The sequence below is a fragment of the Globicephala melas genome, chromosome 7, assembly GCF_963455315.2.
Source record: "Globicephala melas chromosome 7, mGloMel1.2, whole genome shotgun sequence".
Classification (NCBI taxonomy): Eukaryota; Metazoa; Chordata; class Mammalia; order Artiodactyla; family Delphinidae; genus Globicephala; species Globicephala melas.
Genome location: NC_083320.1, coordinates 105,834,113 through 105,857,035, shown reverse-complemented (window position 1 = coordinate 105,857,035; position 22,923 = coordinate 105,834,113). Strand labels below are relative to the sequence as shown.

The 22,923-nt window shown below is 40.1% G+C and overlaps 1 protein-coding gene across 1 annotated transcript in view; it reads right to left on the bottom strand.

Moving 5' to 3' along the window:
• CNTNAP5 (contactin associated protein family member 5) overlaps window positions 1-22,923 on the bottom strand; it is an 886,651-nt gene that overhangs the window by 642,062 nt on the left and 221,666 nt on the right. Inside the window, exon 3 of the mRNA XM_030840366.2 lies at window positions 5,992-6,185. Coding sequence (XP_030696226.2) covers window positions 5,992-6,185 — 194 coding nt within the window. The remainder of the gene's footprint in view (window positions 1-5,991; window positions 6,186-22,923) is intronic.

Here is a 22,923-nt window from a genome sequence, read left to right as displayed (position 1 = left end):
AGAAAAAAAGAATTAAAGCTGTCACTGTTTGCAGATGACATGATACTATACATAGAGAATCCTAAAGATGCTACCTCTTCAATAAGTGGTGATGGGAAAACTGGACAGGTACATGTGAAAGTATGAGATTAGATCACTCCCTAACACCATACACAAGAATAAGCTCAAAATGGATTAAAGACCTAAATGTTAGGCCAGAAACTATCAAACTCTTAGAGGAAAACATAGGTAGAACACTCTGTGACATAAATCACAGCAAGATCCTTTTTGACCCACTTCCTGGAGAAATGGAAATAAAAGCAAAAATAAACAAATGGGATCTAATGAAACTTGAAAGCTTTTGCACAGCAAAGGAAACCATAAACAAGACCAAAAGACAACTCTCAGAATGGGAGAAAATATTTGCAAATGAAGCAACTGACAAAGGATTAATCTCCAAAATTTACAAGCAGCTCATGCAGCTCAATAACAGAAAAACAAACAACCCAATCCAAAAATGGACAGAAGACCTAAATAGGCATTTCTCCAAAGAAGATATACAGACTGCCAACAAACACAAGAAAGAATGCTCAACATCATTAATCATTAGAGAAATGCAAATCAAAACTACAATGAGATATCATCTCACACCAGTCAGAATGGCCATCATCAAAAAATCTATTAACAATGAATGCTGGAGAGGGTGTGGAGAAAAGGGAACACTCTTGCACTGCTGGTGGGAATGTGAATTGGTACAGCCACTATGGAGAACAGTATAGAGGTTCCTTAAAAAACTAAAAATAGAACTACCATATGACCCAGCAATCCCACTACTGGGTATATACCCTGAGAAAACCATAATTCAAAAAGAGTCATGTACCAAAATGTTCATTGCAGCTCTATTTACAATAGCCAGGAGATGGAAACAACCTAAGTTTCCACCATCCGATGAATGGATAAAGAAGATGTGGCACATATATATAGTGGAATATTACTCAGCCATAAAAAGAAACAAAATTGAGCTATTTGTAATGAGGTGGATGGACCTAGAGTCTTTCATACAGAGTGAAGTAAGTCAGAAAGAGAAAGGCAAATACCATATGCTAACACATATATATGGAATCTAAGAAAAAAAATGTCATGAAGAACCTAGGGGTAAGACAGGAATAAAGATGCAGACCTACTAGAGAATGGACTTGAGGATATGGGGCGGGGGAAGGGTAAGCTGTGACAAAGTGAGAGAGTGGCATGGACATATATACACTACCAAACATAAAATAGGTAGTGGGAAGCAGCCGCATAGCACAGGGAGATCAGTTCGGTGCTTTCTGACCTCCTGGATGGGTGGGATTGGGAGGGTGGGAGGGAGGGAGATGCAAGAGGGAAGAGATATGGGAACATACGTATATGTATAACTGATTCACTTTGTTATAAAACAGAAACTAACACACCATTGTAAAGCAATTATAATCCAATAAAGATGTAAAAAAAAAAAATAGGGCTCCTGATAACCAACAAGGTCCTAATGTATAGCACAGGGAACTATATCCAATATCCTGTGATAAACCATAATTGAAAAGAACATAAAGCGAATACATACACATGTATAACTTAATCCCTTTGTTGTACAGCAGAAATTAACACACATTGTAAATCAACTATACTTCAATAAAACAAATTAAAAAATAAAAATGAGTCTCATATTAAAACACACACATTGGGGTCTGTCTTTGAAATTTCAGAGTGATAAGTAGCAGAGTATAAAGGAAAGTAGCAATGCCCATAGAGGAGAATGTATGTTTGGAACATGTATATGTTGTATGCAGGAAACATAGGTGGATTCATGAAGGGTTTGAACACTGACATACAAGAGACACAGGACTGGAAAGGTAAACTGTGGATATAATAGGGATGGTAAGTGTTTCTCCTGGAATATCTTTCGAAATGACTGGTAACAGGACTCTGGTCTCTGTGGATTTAAAGAGTTAGAGGTTCCTATGTACCAAATCAATTGATCCACCTTACTGAACGTTGGCTGAAGTTGCTGCTCAGAGTTCGAATCTTAATATTTTTGTTATTTTGGCATGTCTACAAGCCAACCAGAAAGAGATTTTGGATGTGCTAAGATTCTAAATGTCTTGCTATGTTTGTCTTGCTAGTAGTAGTAGTCCCACTACTATAATCTTCACACCTGATTATTTAGTGAAGTGAGGACTCTGGCTTATTTATAAATCATAATGCATTGCTATATGGCTGCTTGGTGGCCTCATTTGTGAACATTGCATTCAGAGCCAGTTCAGAAACTGCAAATTGGATTTTTAGGGCACAAATATCTGCTACTGTATATTGGACAGGTATATTTCCAGGATTCTTTTTCTGAAGTAAAGTTTGCAAAATAAAATAAATCTCTTGAGTATTAACAAATTGATATCCTATCCAAGGAGTATGCTATAGGTGTATTGCTTGGTAAATCAACTTTTAAAGACATTACAAACTCCATATCATCTGAAAATTGAAGATCTTCAAAAGACCTTGTGAAAGTCTCATTCAAGCGATTTTTCTATTTCTGTGATACACAGTCCTTCATTAAGTCAATACTTGGTATTGATGTTTTGGGGTACTGACTTTTTTCTGAAAAGTTGAACCATTTAGAGAGCTTTATAAAACCCTCTTGTTTGGCTATTGCTTTTATCTTGTTTATCAGGATTAACTTTGGTGAAACTATAGTCTGATTTATCATTTTATATTTAAAAGAAAAAAAGAAAAACTCTCAAGGTAACCTTTTCATTCAATAACATAATCTGGTGGAAATACCGATGCAAATTAGGCACAAGTCAGATTTTATACATGTTCATGAAATGTTTGGTTAAATGCTCTGAGTCTCTGTTGGATGGGTATTCTGTAAGGCCTATACAGTTTCAGAGAGTTTGAGCACTATTTATAACATATAGAGAAATAGTTAGATAGTATTAGTGCTTTCTCACTTTTAAATTTCAGCAGCACGTGAAATACACAATAGGGTTTAACATTCTTCTTCTGGAGTGGGCCTGGCAAAGTCTAAGGTGAGAAAGATAAATCAGTTCTGTGAAAACTAGAAAACAAATTCAAGTGTAGTAAAGGAGAAGCAGAAGGCACAGTTTCTGCAATCAGGTATAGTTAAGACTCAGTCTTGGTTTGTATTCTGGCCTCACCGGTGTCTGGTTATGTGAGCTTGGGTTGGTCTCTGAACCCTGCATCTCCAGAATTTATAACACCTTTTTAAGTACACGGAATGGCATTTGCATACAAATGCCATGTGCAGTGGGTCTTCGGTAGTCGTTAGTTCCCTCGATAGAGATACGAGGGGACACGCATTGTTTTTCAAAATTTGAGCCTTGTTAGTATGCACGACTTACCACCATGTCCCTGCCTCATGTCACTGGAGGGGAGAAGACTCCTCCCCAAGTCTTTCCTCCTCCTGGGGTTTGCATCTGACAGGTTGGTCCTGAAGCTGCCTCCCCTCCCAAGGTCCCTGCAGGCATTGGAAGTGTCTCTGGGGAGGCCTTAACTGGAACTCACCACCTTCCTGTGCACAACGGTTCCCTGCCTTTTCCCCTCTGCCCGCCCAGCATCTTTTGCCTCCTCCCAAAGGCCAAGGCTATTCTGAGGTGTGGAAAGGGACAGGCACGAGAACACTGTCCTCGCCTCCAATTCTGTAAGCACTAATAATTCTGCAGTTCTTGTAATAGCCATCCAAAACGTAGTTCAGGCTACGTGTCCAGTAATGATAGGCGTGGAGCCTACCAGGACTTATAAAACAGGCCCCTGCCTTCAACGGGCTTGGAGTTTTGTGGAAGCACAGGCAAACCAACAGGGGCAAGAAAGTGAAATAGGCCTTATGCCCGCTGTTCACTAGCCCAGAGAAATTGTCCATTCTTGAAATACATCCTGATCCACAGGACAGGGCAAAAGCAGATCATTTGATTCTGAAGAAAATGAAACTCTGGGTTTTATAAAAGTTTAGACAAAAGAACTCGAAACTTCAATCTGAAAAACAACCAGTTCTGATTGAAAATGCCAAAGCAAATAAATAACACCGCATCTATTTGTCCCTCTCAAGTCAGCATAAAATCTTAAAATTGTGCCTCAAAATGGAAGGTGTGCTTATTTATCTTTTCAAACTAAACACAAACTAAAAAAAAAAAAAAAAAAAAAACCCTGTAGGGCTTCCCTGGTGGCGCAGTGGTTGAGAGTCCGCCTGCCGATGCAGGGGATGTGGGTATATGCCCCGGTCTGGGAGGATCCCACATGCCGCGGAGCGGCTGGGCCCGTGAGCCATGGCCACTGAGCCTGTGCGTCTGGAGCCTGTGCTCCGCAACGGGAGAGGCCACAACAGTGAGAGGCCCACATACCGAGGAAAAAAAAAAAAAAAAAAGAAACCTGTAAAATTTATGGGGGCTTCAAAATTGAGGAAAAATGAGAATAGTCCCCAAAAGACTATTTGTAAAATGAAGAAAACCCATGCTCTCCATAAATATTACCACCTAATATTACAAGCCACTCCAAATAAAGATGACTATTATAATATTCTCCGGTTTCAATCTGCCATAACTAATCTTAATCCTCAGTTTACTATTACTTTCAATTATGAATAGTGATGGGTAAGCAATTAACAAATAACAATGAATATAAAATAGAATTTGTTTTCCCAGCAGAGTGAGACAAATACAGAAAACTGTATGTGTAAACAGCAGCAATTTGAAAGTGTAATTGTGATTGATTTAAGAGGGAAAACAATTAAGGACATTATGAGAAGGAAAGCTAATGTTAGCAACGGCTAAATCTTCACCTCCTATGCACATTTAGAAAAAAGTAAATATCTGGTGAGGTTTTTTCCCAAAGCAAAAGTGACCTGAACCAACACATTATTTTATTTGATGTGTAAGTCTATGAGGTCTCGCCTGGGTGCCTTGTGCCCCTGCCTCGACCTCCAATTCCTCACCTCGTAATTTGGGGACAGCCTTTCACTCACCTTTTGGGGTCAAGAGCTTGGGTCCAGTGTTGTGGAAGGCACAGGGTTTTCTTTTCCATAACCTGGACCAAACTGTCTTTTACTTCCAAGCTGCAGATTGTTTATAAAGGCAGAATCATTCTAAATTCTATATTTGTTTTGTATTTTTAACACTTTTAATTGTTTTTAAAACTTGGATAGGCAGGTGAACACAATGACTTTAAAGTCAGACCAGGCTGTGGATTACCAGACCAAGGTGTATCAACTGGGCAACTTTGGTCGAGGTACAGAACTGAGCTAATTGTATTATGACAAGGTATGTAAAGTGACTGGTACATAATAAGTAAATATTTACATATATACACTACTAAATATTTACTTATTATGTACCAGGCACTTTACATACCTTGTCATGATGTAATTAGCTCAGTTATGTATGTACTAAATGTAAAATAGATAGTTAGTGGGAAGCAGCCACATAGCACAGGAAGATCAGCTTGGTGCTTTGTGACCACCTAGAGGGGTGGGATAGGGAGGGTGGGAGGGAGACGCAAGAGAGAAGAGATATGGGGATATACGTATATGCGTAGCTGATTCACTTTGTTATAAAGCAGAAACTAACAAGCCACTGTAAAGCAATTATACCCCAATAAAGATGTTAAAAAAATACGTAAATATTTAATAAACACATACTCAGTCAACCAATACATTCTTGTCAATGATCTGACTTCCATGTTGTAGTTCTCTTTTTATCCCTGAAAGAACTAAGGCCCAGTCAGTGAAATCCCCAAGTTACCAGAAAAGGAGGAAAACACTAAACTCTTTGCAACAGACATCCTCATTTCCCTAGGAACTGGCGTCATGCTGCAGATAGGACCTAGATATCATCTAATTATTTCTGAATGGGTACACAACAGTTATCAAGCTACCGGCAATCTAGATAGAGGAAAATGACAGAAACGTTCACTGGCTATCATGAGGGCATCTCAGTTTTATTCAGCTGATGAGAAAATTTGTCCTACCCAGATGCTGTCTTCTTGCTTGTACTGTTTCCAGTTGCGTCCTGTGTCACTGAACATCAGGCTGTAGCTCGTCACCCAGTCAGAGCTTCCGTATCTTCCCTGCGTGGCCACTGCTGTAATCTCCACTCTGTTGCCCAGGTCCATCTGGAGCCACTGCTGAGCATTGGAATCTGCTGGGGACCAACCGCCAGTTCCTGGAAGAGGATCAGAGAGAGAGAGTTGCAGCAACATCTCACAGAGCTGCGACTGTCACCGCTCACAGAGGAAGAAAAAACAAAACAAAACAGTGTTCAGCTAAGGTGTCTGTAACCAAAATATGTCTGCCTCTCTTCATAAACTCCTGGTATTTCTTTTTTAAAATTTTATTGGAGTAGAGTTGATTTACAATGTCATGTTGGTTTCAGGTGTATGGCAAAGTGATTCAGTTATACATATGCATATATCCACTTTTTTTCAGATTCTTTTCTCATATGGGTTATCACAGAATGTTGAGTAGAGTTCCCTGTGGTATACAGTAGGCCCTTGTTGGTTATCTATCTTATATATAGTAGTGCTTGTATGTTAATCCCAACCTCCTGATTTATCCCTCCTCCCCCCATGTTTCGCCTTTGGTAACCATGAGTTTGTTTTCTATGTCTGTGAGTCTATTTCTGCTTGGTAAATAAGTTCATTTGTATCGTATTTTAGATTCCACATGTAAGTGATATCTTAGGATATTTGTCTTTGTCTGACTTACTTCACTTAGTATGATCATCTCTAGGTCCATCTATGTTGCCACAAAGGGCATTATTTCATTCTTTTTATGGCTGAGTAATATTCCACTGTATATATAGGCCACATTTTCTTTATCCGTTCATCTGTCGGTGGACATTTAGGTTGTTTCCATGTCTTGCCTGTTGTGAATAGTGCTGCAATGAACATTCTAGACCCAATTTTCCTTCTCCTCCTCCATCAAATTCCCTTTCATGGTTTAATATTCATCTCAAATTCTGTTTCCTCTATCATTCATCCTCTCTTTTCTCAGTTATTACAGTTTTCATCTTCTGGATTCCTAATGAGATGTCACCTATTCTTTAAGTTTTTTACAACTTTAACCTTTAACATGCCTTATACCCTCTTCCTGACTGGTCTTTCCTTCCTTCCTTCTTTGCTTTCTTCTTCCATTCCTCCCTTTCTTTTCTCTGATCTTTAGCTCTTTCTAAATACGTGCTGTGAACCTGCTGTGGACCAGAATTTTGCTGTGGATGCAAAGATACACGATCGCTGACTATGCCTTTGAGAGGTTAGTGTTCACTCATTCAACAGATGCTCACTGAGCACCAGGAGGTTGCTCGATACTGAAGAGAGAGACACACACACACAGAAATGTGTAATGTGATGTGAAAGAGAGCCTTCAGAGAGGTGAACACAAGGTTCAATATGAGAACAGATGACAGAATGCCTATGTAGGTGATCAGAAAGCCCTAGAGACAGTGACAGTGGAGCTGAAAGCTGTTTCCCCAGCAAACAAAGTGAGACAGAGAGAAAGTTGGAGAGACCAACCCAGGCCAAGGAAACAGCACATGCAACATCTCAGAGAGACATAAGAGGGCCCCATCCCTGGGTCTCCTTGTGATTCTATATGTTTGACACACAGCAACATTCTGATATGTGACCAAAGCCTTTGAGCCCCAGAATTTTATTATTTGACACATTGGAACTTTGCAGAAGATCAATATGAACTCTTGCTTCTTTGGAAGACTTGTGGCCTAAGTTTTCTGTTTTCATTTCCCATGGGTATAAAGAGGTCCGTATTTATTCTTATATATCCTGACTCAAGGGTCCACAAGACATCTGAATCCTGAGTGGGACCTATTGTAGAATGTGTATGCCATGGGTGCACCCCAATATTCATAGCAGCACTATTTGCAATAGCTTCCAAGATATGGAAGCAACCTAAGGGTCCAAGGAGAGATGAATGGATAAACAAGATGTGGTATATATACACAATGGAATATTTGTCAGCCATAGAAAATAATGAAATAATGCCATTTGCAGTAACATGGATGGACCTAGAGATTATCATACTAAGTGAAATAAGTCAGACAGAGAAAGACAAATGCCATATGATACCACTTATATGTGGAATCTAAAAAAAAATGCTACAAATCCACATACATACAAAGCAAAAATAGACCCACAGACATAGAAAGCAAACTTATGGTTACCAAAGGGGAAAGGTGGGGGAGGGATAAAACAGGAGTTTGGGAGTAACATACACGCTAGTATACATAAAACAGATAACCAACAAGGACCTACTGTATGGCACAGGGAACTACACTCAACATTTTGTGATAACCTATAAGGGAAAAGAATCTGAAAAAAAATAGATATGTATTATGTATAACTGAGATATATATTATGAATAACTTCTGTGCTGTACACCTGAAGCTAACACAATGTTGTAAATCAACTATACTTCAATTAAAAAAAGAAAGAAAGTAGCCCTTTTGTTAAGAACCTTGCTCAGGGCATCAGGTTGGGTGATTCATTGGATTTTTAATTTAGAGACGTTAACCAATAAGTCCCTTTTGATTTCAACTTGTGCCACTGAAAATCCTTTTAGTGATGTCCCAGTTTACATTCTTGCCATCTCGGGAGGACTCAACTTGACCCCTCCTTGGTACTGAGAACTTTCTGAGTCCCCACTGGCTGCCCACTGCAGAGATAGCTTGTCATCATCTGGGAGTGGGCAAAGGGAGCAGAGAACATGAGATGGGCCCTACTCTGGCCATAAGGCACATTCATCGATTTCATCCCAATAAATAGCTAGTACTGTAGCCGAGTAGGACACTATGAGGGCTTCCCAGAATAGACCACCACAAATGTCCTCTGCCTGCCTTTTGTCTGTAGAAAAACTTTAGTCAAAGAATAAATTTAATCAGAGAAATCAGAAAACGCATAAAGGAAAATAGTCAAGCAAGACAAATAATAACACTTTAGCCATTAAACAAAGTCAAGGACTTTAGTTCCTCCTCAAGGACTGTAGATACTATTCTGAGCCATGTCCTTTGAGCTGTTTTGCAGATACTGAAGCCCCCAACAAGTGGGAGAAGTTAACTGAATGCTGCCCATAAGCACATAGACCCCAGACCTGTTGGAACCAGAAGGTTGATGATGCTGACTCCCAATGACCTCACCACCAGCCAATCAGAAGAATGTCCACGAGCTGATCACACTCCCCACAACCCCCCTCCCTCACCCTGTCTTTAAAAACATTTCCCTGGGGCTTCCCTGGTGGCGCAGTGGTTGAGAGTCCGCCTGCCGATGCAGGGGACATGGGTTCGTGCCCCGGTCAGGGAGGATCCCACATGACGTGGAGCGGCTGGGCCCGTGAGCCATGGCCGCTGAGCCTGCGCGTCCGGAGCCTGTGCTCCGCAACGTGAGAGGCCACAGCAGTGAGAGGCCCGCGTACCGCAAAAAAAATTAAAAACTAAAAACATTTCCCTGAAAACTTTCGGGGGTTCGGGTCCTTTAAGCGCTAGCTGCCCTGGACTCCTTCCTTGCTGCCCTGTGATAAAGCTGTCTCTTTCTACTTCACCCAAATGTCTGTCTCCGAGATTCAGTCCGGCACTCGTATACAGAGGCTGAATTTTGGCAACAGTACTTTTGTTTGACAACATTTTGTTTTCACTTCCCTGACAAGATTCAAATGCAAGGAAAGAAAGAGAAATATGCTCATCCCCTACCATGGAATGTCCTTTATTAAGTGTTTTGCAAGACATGCATACCCAGTGCTGCTTGTATTCACTAATATCTGTTCTCTCTTCCTTCTGTAGTAATAGGACTGCAGAGAGTGCATGGCTTAACTACACTTTTCAGCTCTCAGTACCTTTCGAGTTGTGGCCCTATGGACAAATTCTCTCCAAGAAAAATGTGAGTGGGAAGATGTGCCACCTGCTGGCCATCGGGTCTCTTCCGCACTTGCTTTCCCCTTTCACCACTGATGGATGCAGCCAACAAGGACCTAGAAGACGGCAGAACCTCAGCATGGAAAGATGCCAGATTCCAGCATCATCACGTGTAAACTACAATATGAATGAGAACTAAAGACTTATTTTGTTTAAGCTATTGTGTAGTGAAATCTATTTGATACTGCAGTTTAACCTACCTTAATACATACAAAGTACCCGGTAGAGTAAATAGAATAATGTCCATATTATAGTTGGGGAAACTGAGGTCCAGAAAGTGTAGAACACCTGGAACTCAGGATGCTAGCACAGCTATTTGAGACTCTTATGTAACAGAAAAAAGGTTTCTAAAAACCAGAAAATCAAGAAGGGGGAAAAGGACTGGGAGGAGATATTTGAGCAGAGATTCTGAGCTGCTAGGCCCACAAGTACTTTTTTTTTTTTTTTTGGCGGTATGCGGGCTTCTCACTGTTGTGGCCTCTCTCATTGCGGAGCACAGGCTCCGGACGCACAGGCTCAGCGGCCATGGCTCATGGGTCCAGCCGCTCCACGGCATGTGGGATCCTCACGGACCGGGGCACGAACCCGTGTCCCCTGCATCGGCAGGTGGACTCTTAACCACTACGCCACCAGGGAAGCCCCACAAGTACTTTTTTAATCAATGAACCCTGTCTTCACCAATATGTCCACGGTTCCCAATCTATTCTACCCTCTCCCAACTTCTCAAAACTGGCAGGGAGGTCCAAGAAGGAGGAGATATGACATTTCCAAGAAATCTAAAATTGTTCTGAACCTACTTTTGATTTCCACTTAATTTCTCCTGCCCATTTCATGAGACCTCTTGCTTCTTAAGTGAAAAAAAGCAAGGCTGTGTAAACTATATGACTTCAACAATATTAAAACATGATAGAAAAGAAATGTGTATGGTGATTTCTTCTGAGTGATGAAAGTATGAGTGATTTTATTCTTTTATGCTCTTTGCATGTAACATCTTCTATTATCAGCATGTCTTTCTTTTATAAACTGAGACCCATTTTTACATGGCTTATTGCATAAAGAATATATGTAGCGATTTGACATTTGGTGGTATAATATAGAACTCTTTGTGTGATCATCACAGTTTTTGAAATGAAAATCCTCAAACCTTAACTATTTCTCTTTACCCTCCTATTGTCCACAACTAGACTCCTTAGTCATGCTTTAGAGTTTTTCTTTCATTTATTCTAATTATTCTTATCATATTTACATATGATAAGAACTTATGTTAATGATGGAAGAAAGGAAATAAAATAACAAGGAACTTTTCCAACCTCCTTGCAAAGAATAAAATCACAGGAGACTGACCCAAACCAAACCAAACCAAAACAAAACAAAAAGTTATTGCTAAAAATATTTCTTCAAGTCTGTCTAAAGAAAATCACATCACACTTTTGCCCACAGTAAAAAACCTTAGTTTATTAACCCCACCCCAAAATTAACAAAAATGAAATTGCTGATGTTAGCATTCATTAACACATCAAATTAAGAATTTTCCAAACCCAGGAGCTTCAGCCTAAGCTCTTAAAATGGAGGGGCACTGTCTGCGTGACAATTGCCAAGGACTTTTTCCCTGTTGATGGTGTTCCCAGCATTACAGCTAATAGGCAAGACATCCAAGTTTGCCATGGTTGCTACGGCAAACATTTTACTCCTTCCACCAAACAATAAGTGTGTTTTCACAAATTATGAGAGTAGCCTGAAGATACTATTTGCAGTTGTTTTTAAGACACACAGTGCCCACATTAGCTTTCTGTTTCTGAATTGTTATCTAGATCGAGGTGTAACATACACACAGGTACTTGCGTTTGGCAAGTTACAGGTGTTAACTAAGGCAGTGGTCTCTGTAATTGTGACTGCGATATAAATAATCATGAACTACAATTCCCATAAACCCTACAGTTTGAATCAAAAGGAATTTAATGGAAATTTAAAGGAAAATTATAATTTTAAGGGAAAAGTAACCCCACCTTAGGTTTTGATAGCATCTAGAACAGGGGGTCTAGAATGATTTGCAGGCTATAACTTAGTTTATTCTTAGCACAGCCCAAACATCATACCCTACATGCTGTGTGAATTCACTTTGGGGAAAAAGATGGGACTGAGAATCAAGAGCCTTGGTTCTAGACCCAGCTCTGCCTCTGAGGTCAGGTTAGATGAGATTCTCAGATGTGTTCAATCATCAGAAAACACCTGGAGTGCCTGTGAAGATGACAGATTCCTTGGCCCACTCCTTGCTAACTTATGCAGGGGCCTAAACCTGGAAATCTGTATCTTGAGAAAGGTGCTCATGACATGCTGAGTGGTTTAGGAAACACTGGAGAAAATAGCGTCTAAAGTTTCAGTTATACTATTTTACTAAGAAGAGTTGAATTCTTGATTTGTTTCATGGTCCAGGTTAGCTTAAATCCAACATGCTATTCTTGATGATTATAAACAAACAAACAAAAAAGCAGCATGAAACCACCTCTGGATCTAAAGATGGACAGTCTTCTCCAATTTGATCCCCAATCACCCACCCCTAAGCACAGGTGGAAACTTAAAGTCAAACTTACAATTTCCCAGGAAATCTAAAAATTTGTGAATTCAGAAATACCCCTCTTTGCTCTTGATTGGACACTTCTTTTTGCTCCCAGTTAACCCTTTTCCTTCTTCTCAGCACCCCTATTCTACACGCCCTTGGAGTGTTCATTCACTCACAATACTCGCTAGCAGTTGGATTGTCCTTGCTCAGTACACGGCACTGCCCCAGACACTTGGCAGACGTGGACTCACTCATCATCCCGGAAGCTCTTCATGATTGGTATTATTATCATTGTTCCATTTGGCAGAAGGAAAAACTGAGGCCAGAATTGTTGGTCAGCTTTTCTGAGATCACACAAGGGGTCAGTGACAGAACAGGGGATTCAAACCCAGACAACTGGGACTCCGAGCCCCATTTCTTAACCACGCAGCTGTGGGGCCTCTCAACAGCATGGACAGAGCATGCTCGCCTTCTTCCTTATTTTTTATAATAGCAATTCTCTCTAGAAACATAATTCACACTTCACCTCTTTTTCAGGTCTCACTTGATTCTCATAGCAATCAGCAATGGTAATTTTTTTTCATTTTATTTTATTTTTTTATAAATTTATTTATTTTTGACTGCATTGGGTCTTTGTTGCTGCATGTGGGCTCTAGTTGTGGCCAGTGGGGGCTACTCTTTGTTGCGGTGCACGGGCTTCTCATTGCGTTGGCTTCTTTGTTGCAGAGCACAGGTTCTAGGCGCATGGGCTTCAGTAGTTGTGGCACGTGGGCTCAGCAGTCGTGGTGCATGGGCTTAGTTGCTCCGTGGCATGTGGGATCTTCCCCGACCAGGGCTCGAACCCGTGTCCCTGCATTGACAGGCGGATTCTAAACCACTGCACCACCAGGGAAGTCCCTGCAATAGTATTTTTAACTTCCATTTACTAGAGAATAAACCAGGTTTAAGGGTCACCTAGTTTATCCGGATTATAGGGAGAGACTGTTTTCCAACCCAGTTCTGTAGATTTCTCGTCCCTGCCTGAGGTTTCAACATGGACCAAGGTCTTAAGCAAGCAGGTAGTTACTCTTATGGAGAACTCCAAGTAAGACAAGAGACCCTCGCCCTGCTCAACCCCGTATACCATAGGGCTTATACCTAACTTCACATGCTCAGGTAGGCTCAGTAGGCTCTGCTCATGAAACAGGAAAACTTGTAGATAAGGCAGAAATTCCTCAATTTCTACACTGACTTCCACTTCTAACTCAGAAAGGGAAATGAAACTTGATTGATGTTACACACTGGAAATGGGCACAAAACAGATTATATACAGGTCTTTGCTAAGTGATATTTGACAACTATCATTCTAAAAAAGAGAGTTAATTTAGTACAAGATCAACAAGAGCTAAGATAATCACATACACCTAGCATTGTTAAGCCTAATCTGTTTTAAGCACACTCAGCCTGGCCATTTAAAAAACAACAACAACAACAAAAATCGTAAAGTAAACCCTGCAGAGAATGGGTTTCCAAGATGTGTGCTTCCCCCCTGCATTTACACGAGGCCTTAAAAAGCTACAAGCACATTCTCACAAATGACTGGGAGGTTAGACTGGATGACTAGCTGCACCATTAATTATTAAACATTTGGGGCCTCTGTAAGCCAAGGTTGGAGATTTTTCAGGGACAAAACTACCCAGTGATGATAATGAGTAGGGCAGAGAGACTCCCCCATAAATATATTACTTGATGTGTGGATAAGAGTGAAAACAACATTCACAAACATGCTGGTAGCTTCCTGCACCTTCACTCAGTGTGTGGTTATCATCAATGTATAACAGGACCTGTGGCTGGGAAAGGACTTCTGAGACTGGGAGGTTACTGTCTGGAACACTACGCATCACACTTTTCCCCTGGGCATGTGGGGTAGGACCTAGATGTTGCTGGATGGCCCTGGCCAGGGCTCCTACACTTCTATCTGCACATTTATTTAGGGACTAGGGAGCCTCCTGGTGGAAAAGTAAGTGGGAACTTGACCAAACACCCTATGGGTTTCAAACAGGTAAAAAACTGTAGGAAGATGTGGAGTGGCCCCAGTGAGGCCAGGTTGCAGGAAAAAAAAGAGAATCATGAGAGGAGATTTATGTAAAGGAGTGAGAATTTGGATCCAAATGAGACCCAGTTATCATGATTAAGGCTGCCTCAGGAGGAATGCCTGGTGAGGGTGGGGGACAGCAGCACTCTCTGTGGACGACTTAGTTTGGGCTCCCCAGAGGTCAATTAGGAGACAGGGATTTCCGTGGAAGTAGTTCATTTGGAAACTGACCGCAGGAAGCAAGGTGAGGGGAATGGAGATGAGGCAGGGAAGAAAGGGCATCCAATCCATGGTGCATCGGCAAGCCAGGCAGCCCTGTGGGTGAGCTCAGTCTCACTGGTGCAGAATGCACTTTGGGTTGTTCCAACAGAGCAGGAGGACACTGGGGTCAACTTTTGATTGAAGGCGGCTGGAGTGCACGGCAGTGTCTAAGGCACAGAGAGAAAGCCAAGAACACAGAGAAGTCCATCTGTATGTCTTCTTTGGAGAAAAGTCTATTGAAATCTTCAGCCCATTTTTTGATTGGGTTGTTAGGTTTTTTGATATTGAGCTGCATGAGCTGTTTGTATATTTTGGAGATTAATCCCTCGTTGGTCACTCTATTTGCAAATACTTTCTCCCATTCTGAGGGTTGTCTTTTCAATTTGTTTATGGTTTATTTTGCTGTGCAGAAGCTTTTAAGTTTCATTAGGTCCCATTTGTTTATTTTTGTTTTTATTTCCATTTCTCTAGGAGGTGGATCAAAAGAGATCTTGCTGTGATTTATGTCACAGAGTGTTCTGCCTATGTTTTCCTCTAAGAGTTTTAGAGTATCTGGACTTAAATTTAGGTCTTTAATCCATTTTGAGTTTATTTTTGTGTATGGTGTTAGGGAGTGTTCTAATTTCCTTCTTTTACATGTAGCTGTCCAGTTTTCCCAGCACCACTTATTGAAGAGACTGTCTTTTCTCCATTGTATATTCTTGCTTCCTTTGTCATAGATTAGGTAACAATAGGTGTGTGGGTTTATCTCTGGACTTTCTATCCTCTTCCATTGATCTATATTTCTGTTTTTGTGCCAGTACCATACGGTTTTCATATCTGTAGCTTTGTAGTGGAGCCTGAAGTCAGGGAGCCTGATTCCTCCACTCTCACTCTGTTTTTGGTTTTGGTTTTGGTTTTGGTTTCTCTCAAGATTGCTTTGGCTCTTTAGGGTCTTTTGTGTTTCCATACAAATTGTAAATATTTTTTTCTAATTCTGTGAAAACTGCCATTGGTAATTTGATAGGGATTGCACTGAATCTGCAGATTGCTTTGTGTAGTATAGTCATTTTGACAATATTGATTCTTCCAATCCAAGAACATGGTATATGTCTCCATCTGTTTGTGTCATCTTTGATTTCTTTCATCAGTATCTTATAGTTTTCTGAGTACAGGTGTTTTTCCTCATTAGGTAGGTTTATTCCTAGGTGTCTCATTCTTTTTGTTGCAATGGTAAATGGGATTGTTTCCTTAATTTCTCTTTCTGATGTTTCATTGTTGGTGTATAGGAAGACATGGAGATGACCAAAAAATATATGATGAGTTGCTCAATATCACTAATTATTAGAGAAATGCAAATCAAAACTACAAAGAGGGGCTTCCCTGGTGGCGCAGTGGTTGAGAGTCCGCCTGCCGATGCAGGGGACGCAGGTTCGTGTCCCGGTCCGGGAAGATCCCACATGCCGTGGAGCGGCTGGGCCCGTGAACCATGGCCGCTGAGCCTGCGCGTCCGGAGCCTGTGCTCCGCTACGGGAGAGGCCGCAGCGGTGGGAGGCCTGCGTACCGCAAAAAAAAAAAAAAAAAAAACTACAAAGAGGTATCATCTCACACCAGTCAGAATGGCCATTATCAAAAAAATCTACAAACAATAAATCCTGGAGAGGAATGGAGAAAAGAGAACCTCCTATACCGCTGGTGGGAATGTAAATTGGTACAGCCACTATAGAGAACAGTATGGGGGTTCCTTAGAACACCAAAAATAGAGCTACCATATTATCCAGCAATCCCACTCCTGGGCATATATCTGGAGAAAACCACAATTCAAAAAAATACATGCAAAAAAAAAGATACATGCACCCTAATGTTCATTACAGCACTATTTACAATAACCAGGACATGGAAGCAACCTAAAATGTCCATCAACAGATAAATGGATAAAAAAGATGTGGTACATATATACAATGGAATATTACTCAGCCTTAAAAAGGAATGAAATAATGCCCTTTGCAGCAACATGGATGAACCTAGAGATTGTCATACTGAGTGAAGTAAGTCAGACAGAGAAAGACAAATATCATATGATATCACTTATATGTGGAGTCTAAAAAAAGGGTACAAATGAACTTATCTACAAAACAGAAATAGAGTTACAGGTGTAGAAAACAAATTTATGGTTACCAGGGGTTAAGGGGGTGAGGGATAAATTGGGAGATTGGGATTTACATATACACACTACTGTATATAAAACAGATAACTAATAAGGATCTACTGTATAGCACAGGGAACTCTATTCAATGCTCTGTAATGACCTATATGGGAAAATAATCTAAAAAAGAGTGGATATATGTGTAACTGAATCACTTTGCTGTACACCTGAAACTGACACAACATTGTAAATCAACTATACTCCAATTTAAAAAAATAAGAAGGCAGAAAAGTGAAAGTGTAATTATTGGGGTTGACACTGGTTCTGTTGGGGACATCCTTAGGGCTCCACTCTGATCCCCTTTAGCAGATGGAGGTGCCCCCAGCTGCATGCTGGCTGACAACTAGAGCTATCTGTTCCCTCCTCCAGAGATTGGCCCTTGACCAAACAGAAGCGTTTTTGCCTGGGAAGCTACCACTTTCCGTCCCCATCACTACCAGTGATGGGTGGATACAAGGTTCAGATTGTGGTTCCCAGTGCTTCAAGGCAGACCGATATTCATGGTGCAATCTGTGGTCCAGAGCTTTCCCTTGGCATCCGAAGGAAGCTACACTTCTGTTGAAACCATATATCTTGCTGGCTTCCTCCACGACCTGCCGCCTTCCAGCTTAACCTGTCTCCAGAGATCACTACCCCACAAATAATTTGAACAGGAATTTCCATCTTAACTCAGCTTCTAAGATCTTGTTCTTGTACTGAAGTGGTGAAGTCCAAGGAATATGAGCACCAACAGCCTCTGTGACAGTGCGTGTCCTTGGCCACACACCTGTGTGTCTGCCTGTGTTTGTGGAAGAGAGCTGTGTTATTGCTCTGAAGGGCTCCGATACTCACCACTCAGACAGTTCTTCTGTGATGTCCTGCTATAACTATCTTCTTCTGTGATGCCCTGCTATAACTATCTTCCCTTGTGAAGAGTAGAGCCCTGAAGGTCCTCATGGCTCAGAAAAGTGTATCTGGCTGCACATTTCAGAGTTCAGAAGTTACACAAGAAGTGAGGAAGTTCAGCATGAGGGCATGTGGAATTCAGAAAGTGTGAAGTTTGGTCCCAAAGTTTGGTCTCACATTTATGGCCCTTGCAGGGCAAGGACTGATTCATATACACATAAAAACACCCCAGCATTTTTAGAAACTTAGGTAAGAGGGTCGTGTATAAAAAAACTTGAAAGGATTCTAGAACTATGCTGTTCAATATGGTAGCCAAAAGCCACCTGTGGCTATTTAAATTTAAATTAATTTCACTTAAATAAAAACTTCAGTTCCTAAGTAGCACTAGCCATACTTCAACAGCCACATGTAGTTAGTGGTTACTTTGTTAACCAGCACAGCTATAGAATAGTCCATCCTTGCAGAAATTCCTATTGGCTAGCACTGCTCTACAATTTCTCTTATAAACTGGTGGAAACTGAGTTCTATTTTAATTTGGCAAATCAATACAATTTAATTCTATCCATCAGCTGCTCAGGCCTAGAGGAGGTTTAGTGGATTATTTTTTCCTCATTTAATGACCATATGATTATTGAGTTCCACCCATAAGTAAAGCAGTGTAGAAGACTGAGCAGCCAGATAAGACACTCTTTCTGTTTTCAGGCATATAGAGAAAACAAACAAACAAACAAACAAAAAACACGACTGTCCCAGGATCTTTGAAGGGAAAATGGAGAAGTGGCATTGAAAGTCATCTAACACTGCAGATCTCATATTATTGACATTATCACTTAAAACTTCTCTTTCGTAAACAGCATGCATTTTGCACAGCTGAATGTGCTATACCTATCTTGGTTTCCTGAGGTCATTTTGTTTGAAAGATCGTGCCCAGTCTAAGTCTCATGTCTGAGTTGAGTCACTTACTCTGTGACTTTCAGAAGTAATTTCTCTACTTCTGTGAAAATAATACAGTTAATTCCTCTTTACCAAGGACCGAGATGATATATGTCAACACACAGATTTCATGACCTTGGGCACAAAATGTATAAGTAACAGTTTGTCATTGTTACCCCAAGAATGTCAACTTGGATTAAAACAAACAAACAAACAAACAAACAAAACCTATGGCCTCAGTTCAAATTTCCATCAGGAAATTACTTCTTTGATTGGAAGATGTGCAAGATAACCCAGCAAAATAGCAAGAGATATAGCTTGAGAGAGAGAGAGGAAGAGACATCATCATTTACTCTCTTACCCTATATCAAATTATTAGTCTAAAGCCAGTCAAGGTAATTCCATCACCTTCAACTGTGATTGGGTTCAGAAGTGAAAGAAAATCTGCTGGTGATTCAGCAGAGGAGTGGTTGGGTGAGCTGGGGTCCAGGAAGACTTCCACTGCCCCAAGCAGTGGTTCACAGTCCTCAGCACATCAGAGTCACTCACAGAGCTTGGAGCAATAGGGATTTCTGGGTCCCCCTGCCGGAGTGTCTGATTCAGGTGGTGGGGAATAAGTCCAGACAACCTGTATTTTTCTAACACATTTCTAACACATTCTAACATATTGTACTGCTGTTCTGAGGCATCACAATTTGATGGCTTAAAAGTAAGCCATGGTCTCTTTGTTTCTCAGAACTTTGTTGAGTCTGGCTGAGATGTTGGGAGGCTTATTAGCTCCAGAATGATTCTGATACTGAGGATGACATCATTGAACTGAATTCATCAGCCCTGGAGCCTTTCCTCATTGAGGACTTCCTTTTATGTAGAGTAATATGTTTTATTTTTAATTCTTTTAAAAAATGTAAAACAAAACACAGGTACAGAAAAATCTCACCAAACAAATATTTAGCTTAAATTATTACAGGGTAAACACACTTTTAACTATCACAGTGTTCAGGAAATAGAAATACAGACACCTGTCAATCTCCATGTGCCTAATAATTTAATGTTTTTTCAAGCTAGTGAATTTTTTTCATGCTAGTGAGTTTTCTGTTACTTATACACAAAATTACCCTCAGAAAGCTATCCCAGGGTGATATTTGATTGCTCTGGATATGTTTGTGGAAGAGATTTATTAGAAGCAAGTCCTTAGCAAAACTAATGATAAGGATTCTTTTATAAAATCTGGATTTTTATCAAATATGTACACTGATTAGAAAAACAAAGCCCAGACACAATCAACTGATTGCCTAAACGAATACTATAAGTCAGATGAGTACAGTCTGAAACAGTCGAAGTGGGCCCTAAGGAAGGGAGAGCCCTAGGATAAGGTGCATTTGAACCTGAATCCTGGAGAAAGATGAACTGAACATTCATAGCAACTCCTGTTTTCTGATTCCTTAGAGTTGGTTATATGTTACCATTTTCAGTCCATATGGTGGATTCAAAAATCCTCAGCTCATCTTTTTTTGTTTATTGAAATTTGATAGGTATTTATAAAGTTCCCTTAAAGGATTTTTTTCTTTTTTTTCAAGCTATGGAGCTGGACCTATTTTTTTTTTTTACTGGAGTAATATTGATTCAAAATGTTGCGTTTTTTGTAGGTGTACAAAATCTTTTTTAGTTATACATATACATATATCTACTCATCTTTGGATACTTTTTTTTTCCCAGTGACTTTAACTATTTATTTTATATTGGAGTATAGCCGATTAACAATGTTGTGATAGTTTCAGGTACATGACTCTGTACAGCAGAGTGATTCAGTAATATGTACACATGTATCTATTCTTTATAAAATTCTTTTCCCAATTAGGTTATTACATAGTATTGAACAGAGTTCCCTGTGCTATACAGTAGGTCCTTGTTGGTTGTTGGTTATCCTTTTTAAATATGGCAGTGTGTACATGTCAATCCCAAACTCCCTAACTATCCCTTCCCTTCACCCTTGCCCCCCAACCCTAGTAACCATAAGTTCATTCTCTAAGTCTGTGAGTCCATTTCTGTTTTGAAATATCATCAATATTTCTCTTTTTCTGTCTGACTTACTTCACTCAGTATGACAATCTCTAGGTCCATCCATGTTCCTCAGCTCATCTTTTAAAAATGTATTTATTTATATATTTATTTTTTCTTAGCTCATCTTTTTTTACTGTCATTTCCACAATGTCTTAGGTGAAAGACATCTTCCAGAGGGGTTGAGTAAATGGATTGGATTGAGTAGATCCTACCTAACTACTCCACGTTAGACAAGGCAAGAGTATCCACCATACAATATACTATTCAAATGCAACTTATTTCCACCTGGGTATGACACTCATTGTGAATACAGTAGTACACTGCTGATCGTTAGACAAATATATGTCATGAATTATCCTGCTTTTAATTCCGTTACTACATTTTTATGTTACGATGTTTAAGTTAAAAGCAATGAACTGAGGAATTGCAAAGGACCTTGTCTCTTGGCAAAGTATTAGTTTAGCAACGTCGGACTGGTGATTCACTGAGCTGGCATTTTAAAGGCTGCCTCTTATACATATATACAATGGAATATTACTCAGCCATAAAAAGAAATGAAACTTAGTTATTTGCACTGAGGTGGATGGACCTAGAGTCTGTCATACAGAGTGAAGCAAAGTCAGAAAGAGAAAAACAAATACCATATGCTAACACATATATATGGAATCTAAGAAAAAAAAAAGTTTCTGATGATCCTAGGGGCAGGACAGGAACAAAGATGCAGACAAAGAGAATGGACTTGAGGACATGGGGAGGGGGAAGGGTAAGCTGTGACAAAGTGAGAGAGTGGCATGGACATATATACACTACCAAACGTAAAATAGATAGCTAGTGGGAAGTAGCTGCATAGCACAGGGAGATCAGCTCGGTGCTTTGTGACCACCTAGAAGGGTAGGATAGGTAGGGTGGGAGGGAGATGCAAGAGGGAGGAGATATGGGGATATATGTTTATGTATAGCTGGTTCACTTTGTTATGCAGGAGAAACTAACACACCATTGTAAAGCAATTATACTCCAATAAAGATGTAAAAATAAATAACTAAATAAAGGTTTACTCTTAAAAATAATATCCACTTGGCTTTTCAAAGGAAGTGACCAGTCATTGGGAGCAAAATAAAGGGTGAATTGCATGTGTTTACCTATCATTCTCTATGTGGAAAATATTGATGTTTAGAGTCTTTGAAGCATTATATTATTAGTGAGCAAAAGTATTCATAAGATTTCTCCTTCCCCTCTTAACATCATTTTCTTTTGCAATGATGCTAGCTGAATAGAGAAAGGCTCATCACACGTGACTGGTCTACATTTGAGACAGTGTCCCAAGGCTCCTATTAAATAGCAGAAGATTTCTATCCTGTATCCCTCAATGATCCATAGCTGTCCTGGTAAAAGAATATGCCTAAGGCATTGTTTAAATATTTAGGTCAGGTTAGTTTTGCCCACAGGCATATTAGACCACAGTATGATTTTCAGGGGCATGGAGTCCGTGTCTCTCTTTCTTCCTTGATGCCTAAATATCCAGTCTTTGTGGTTAAAATAGTGACAACCCCAGTTGAAATGCCAAAATTACCTGAAAGGGTGGACTATCATGTCAACAACACCTTTACTCAGGATAAGATCTCTGATCAACATGAATAAAGTGAACATGGGGTAGACAGAATTAGTTTCAAATATAAGTCCTACCAACAATTAGCTGTATATCCTTAGATCAGTGACTTGACCTCTCTGAGTCTCTTTCATAATCTTTAAAAATATTAATAATACCAACTGTCTTAGAGTACTGACGTGATGATAAAAATAAAGCTGAAGTTTCTATTTTCCAGCATGATTCCTTATTCATAATGACTTAGCCAACTTTGATTAAGAATTGAAGGAATGGGAGTTTCAGGGATGGACCAGCACAGTGCATCTCAAATTCGAATGTGTGAATGCAACAGTCGTTAAAGCACAGGTTCTGACCCAGAAGTTTTGGAGCAGAGGCTGAGATTCTGCATTTGCAACAAGCTCCCAGGTGATGCCCATG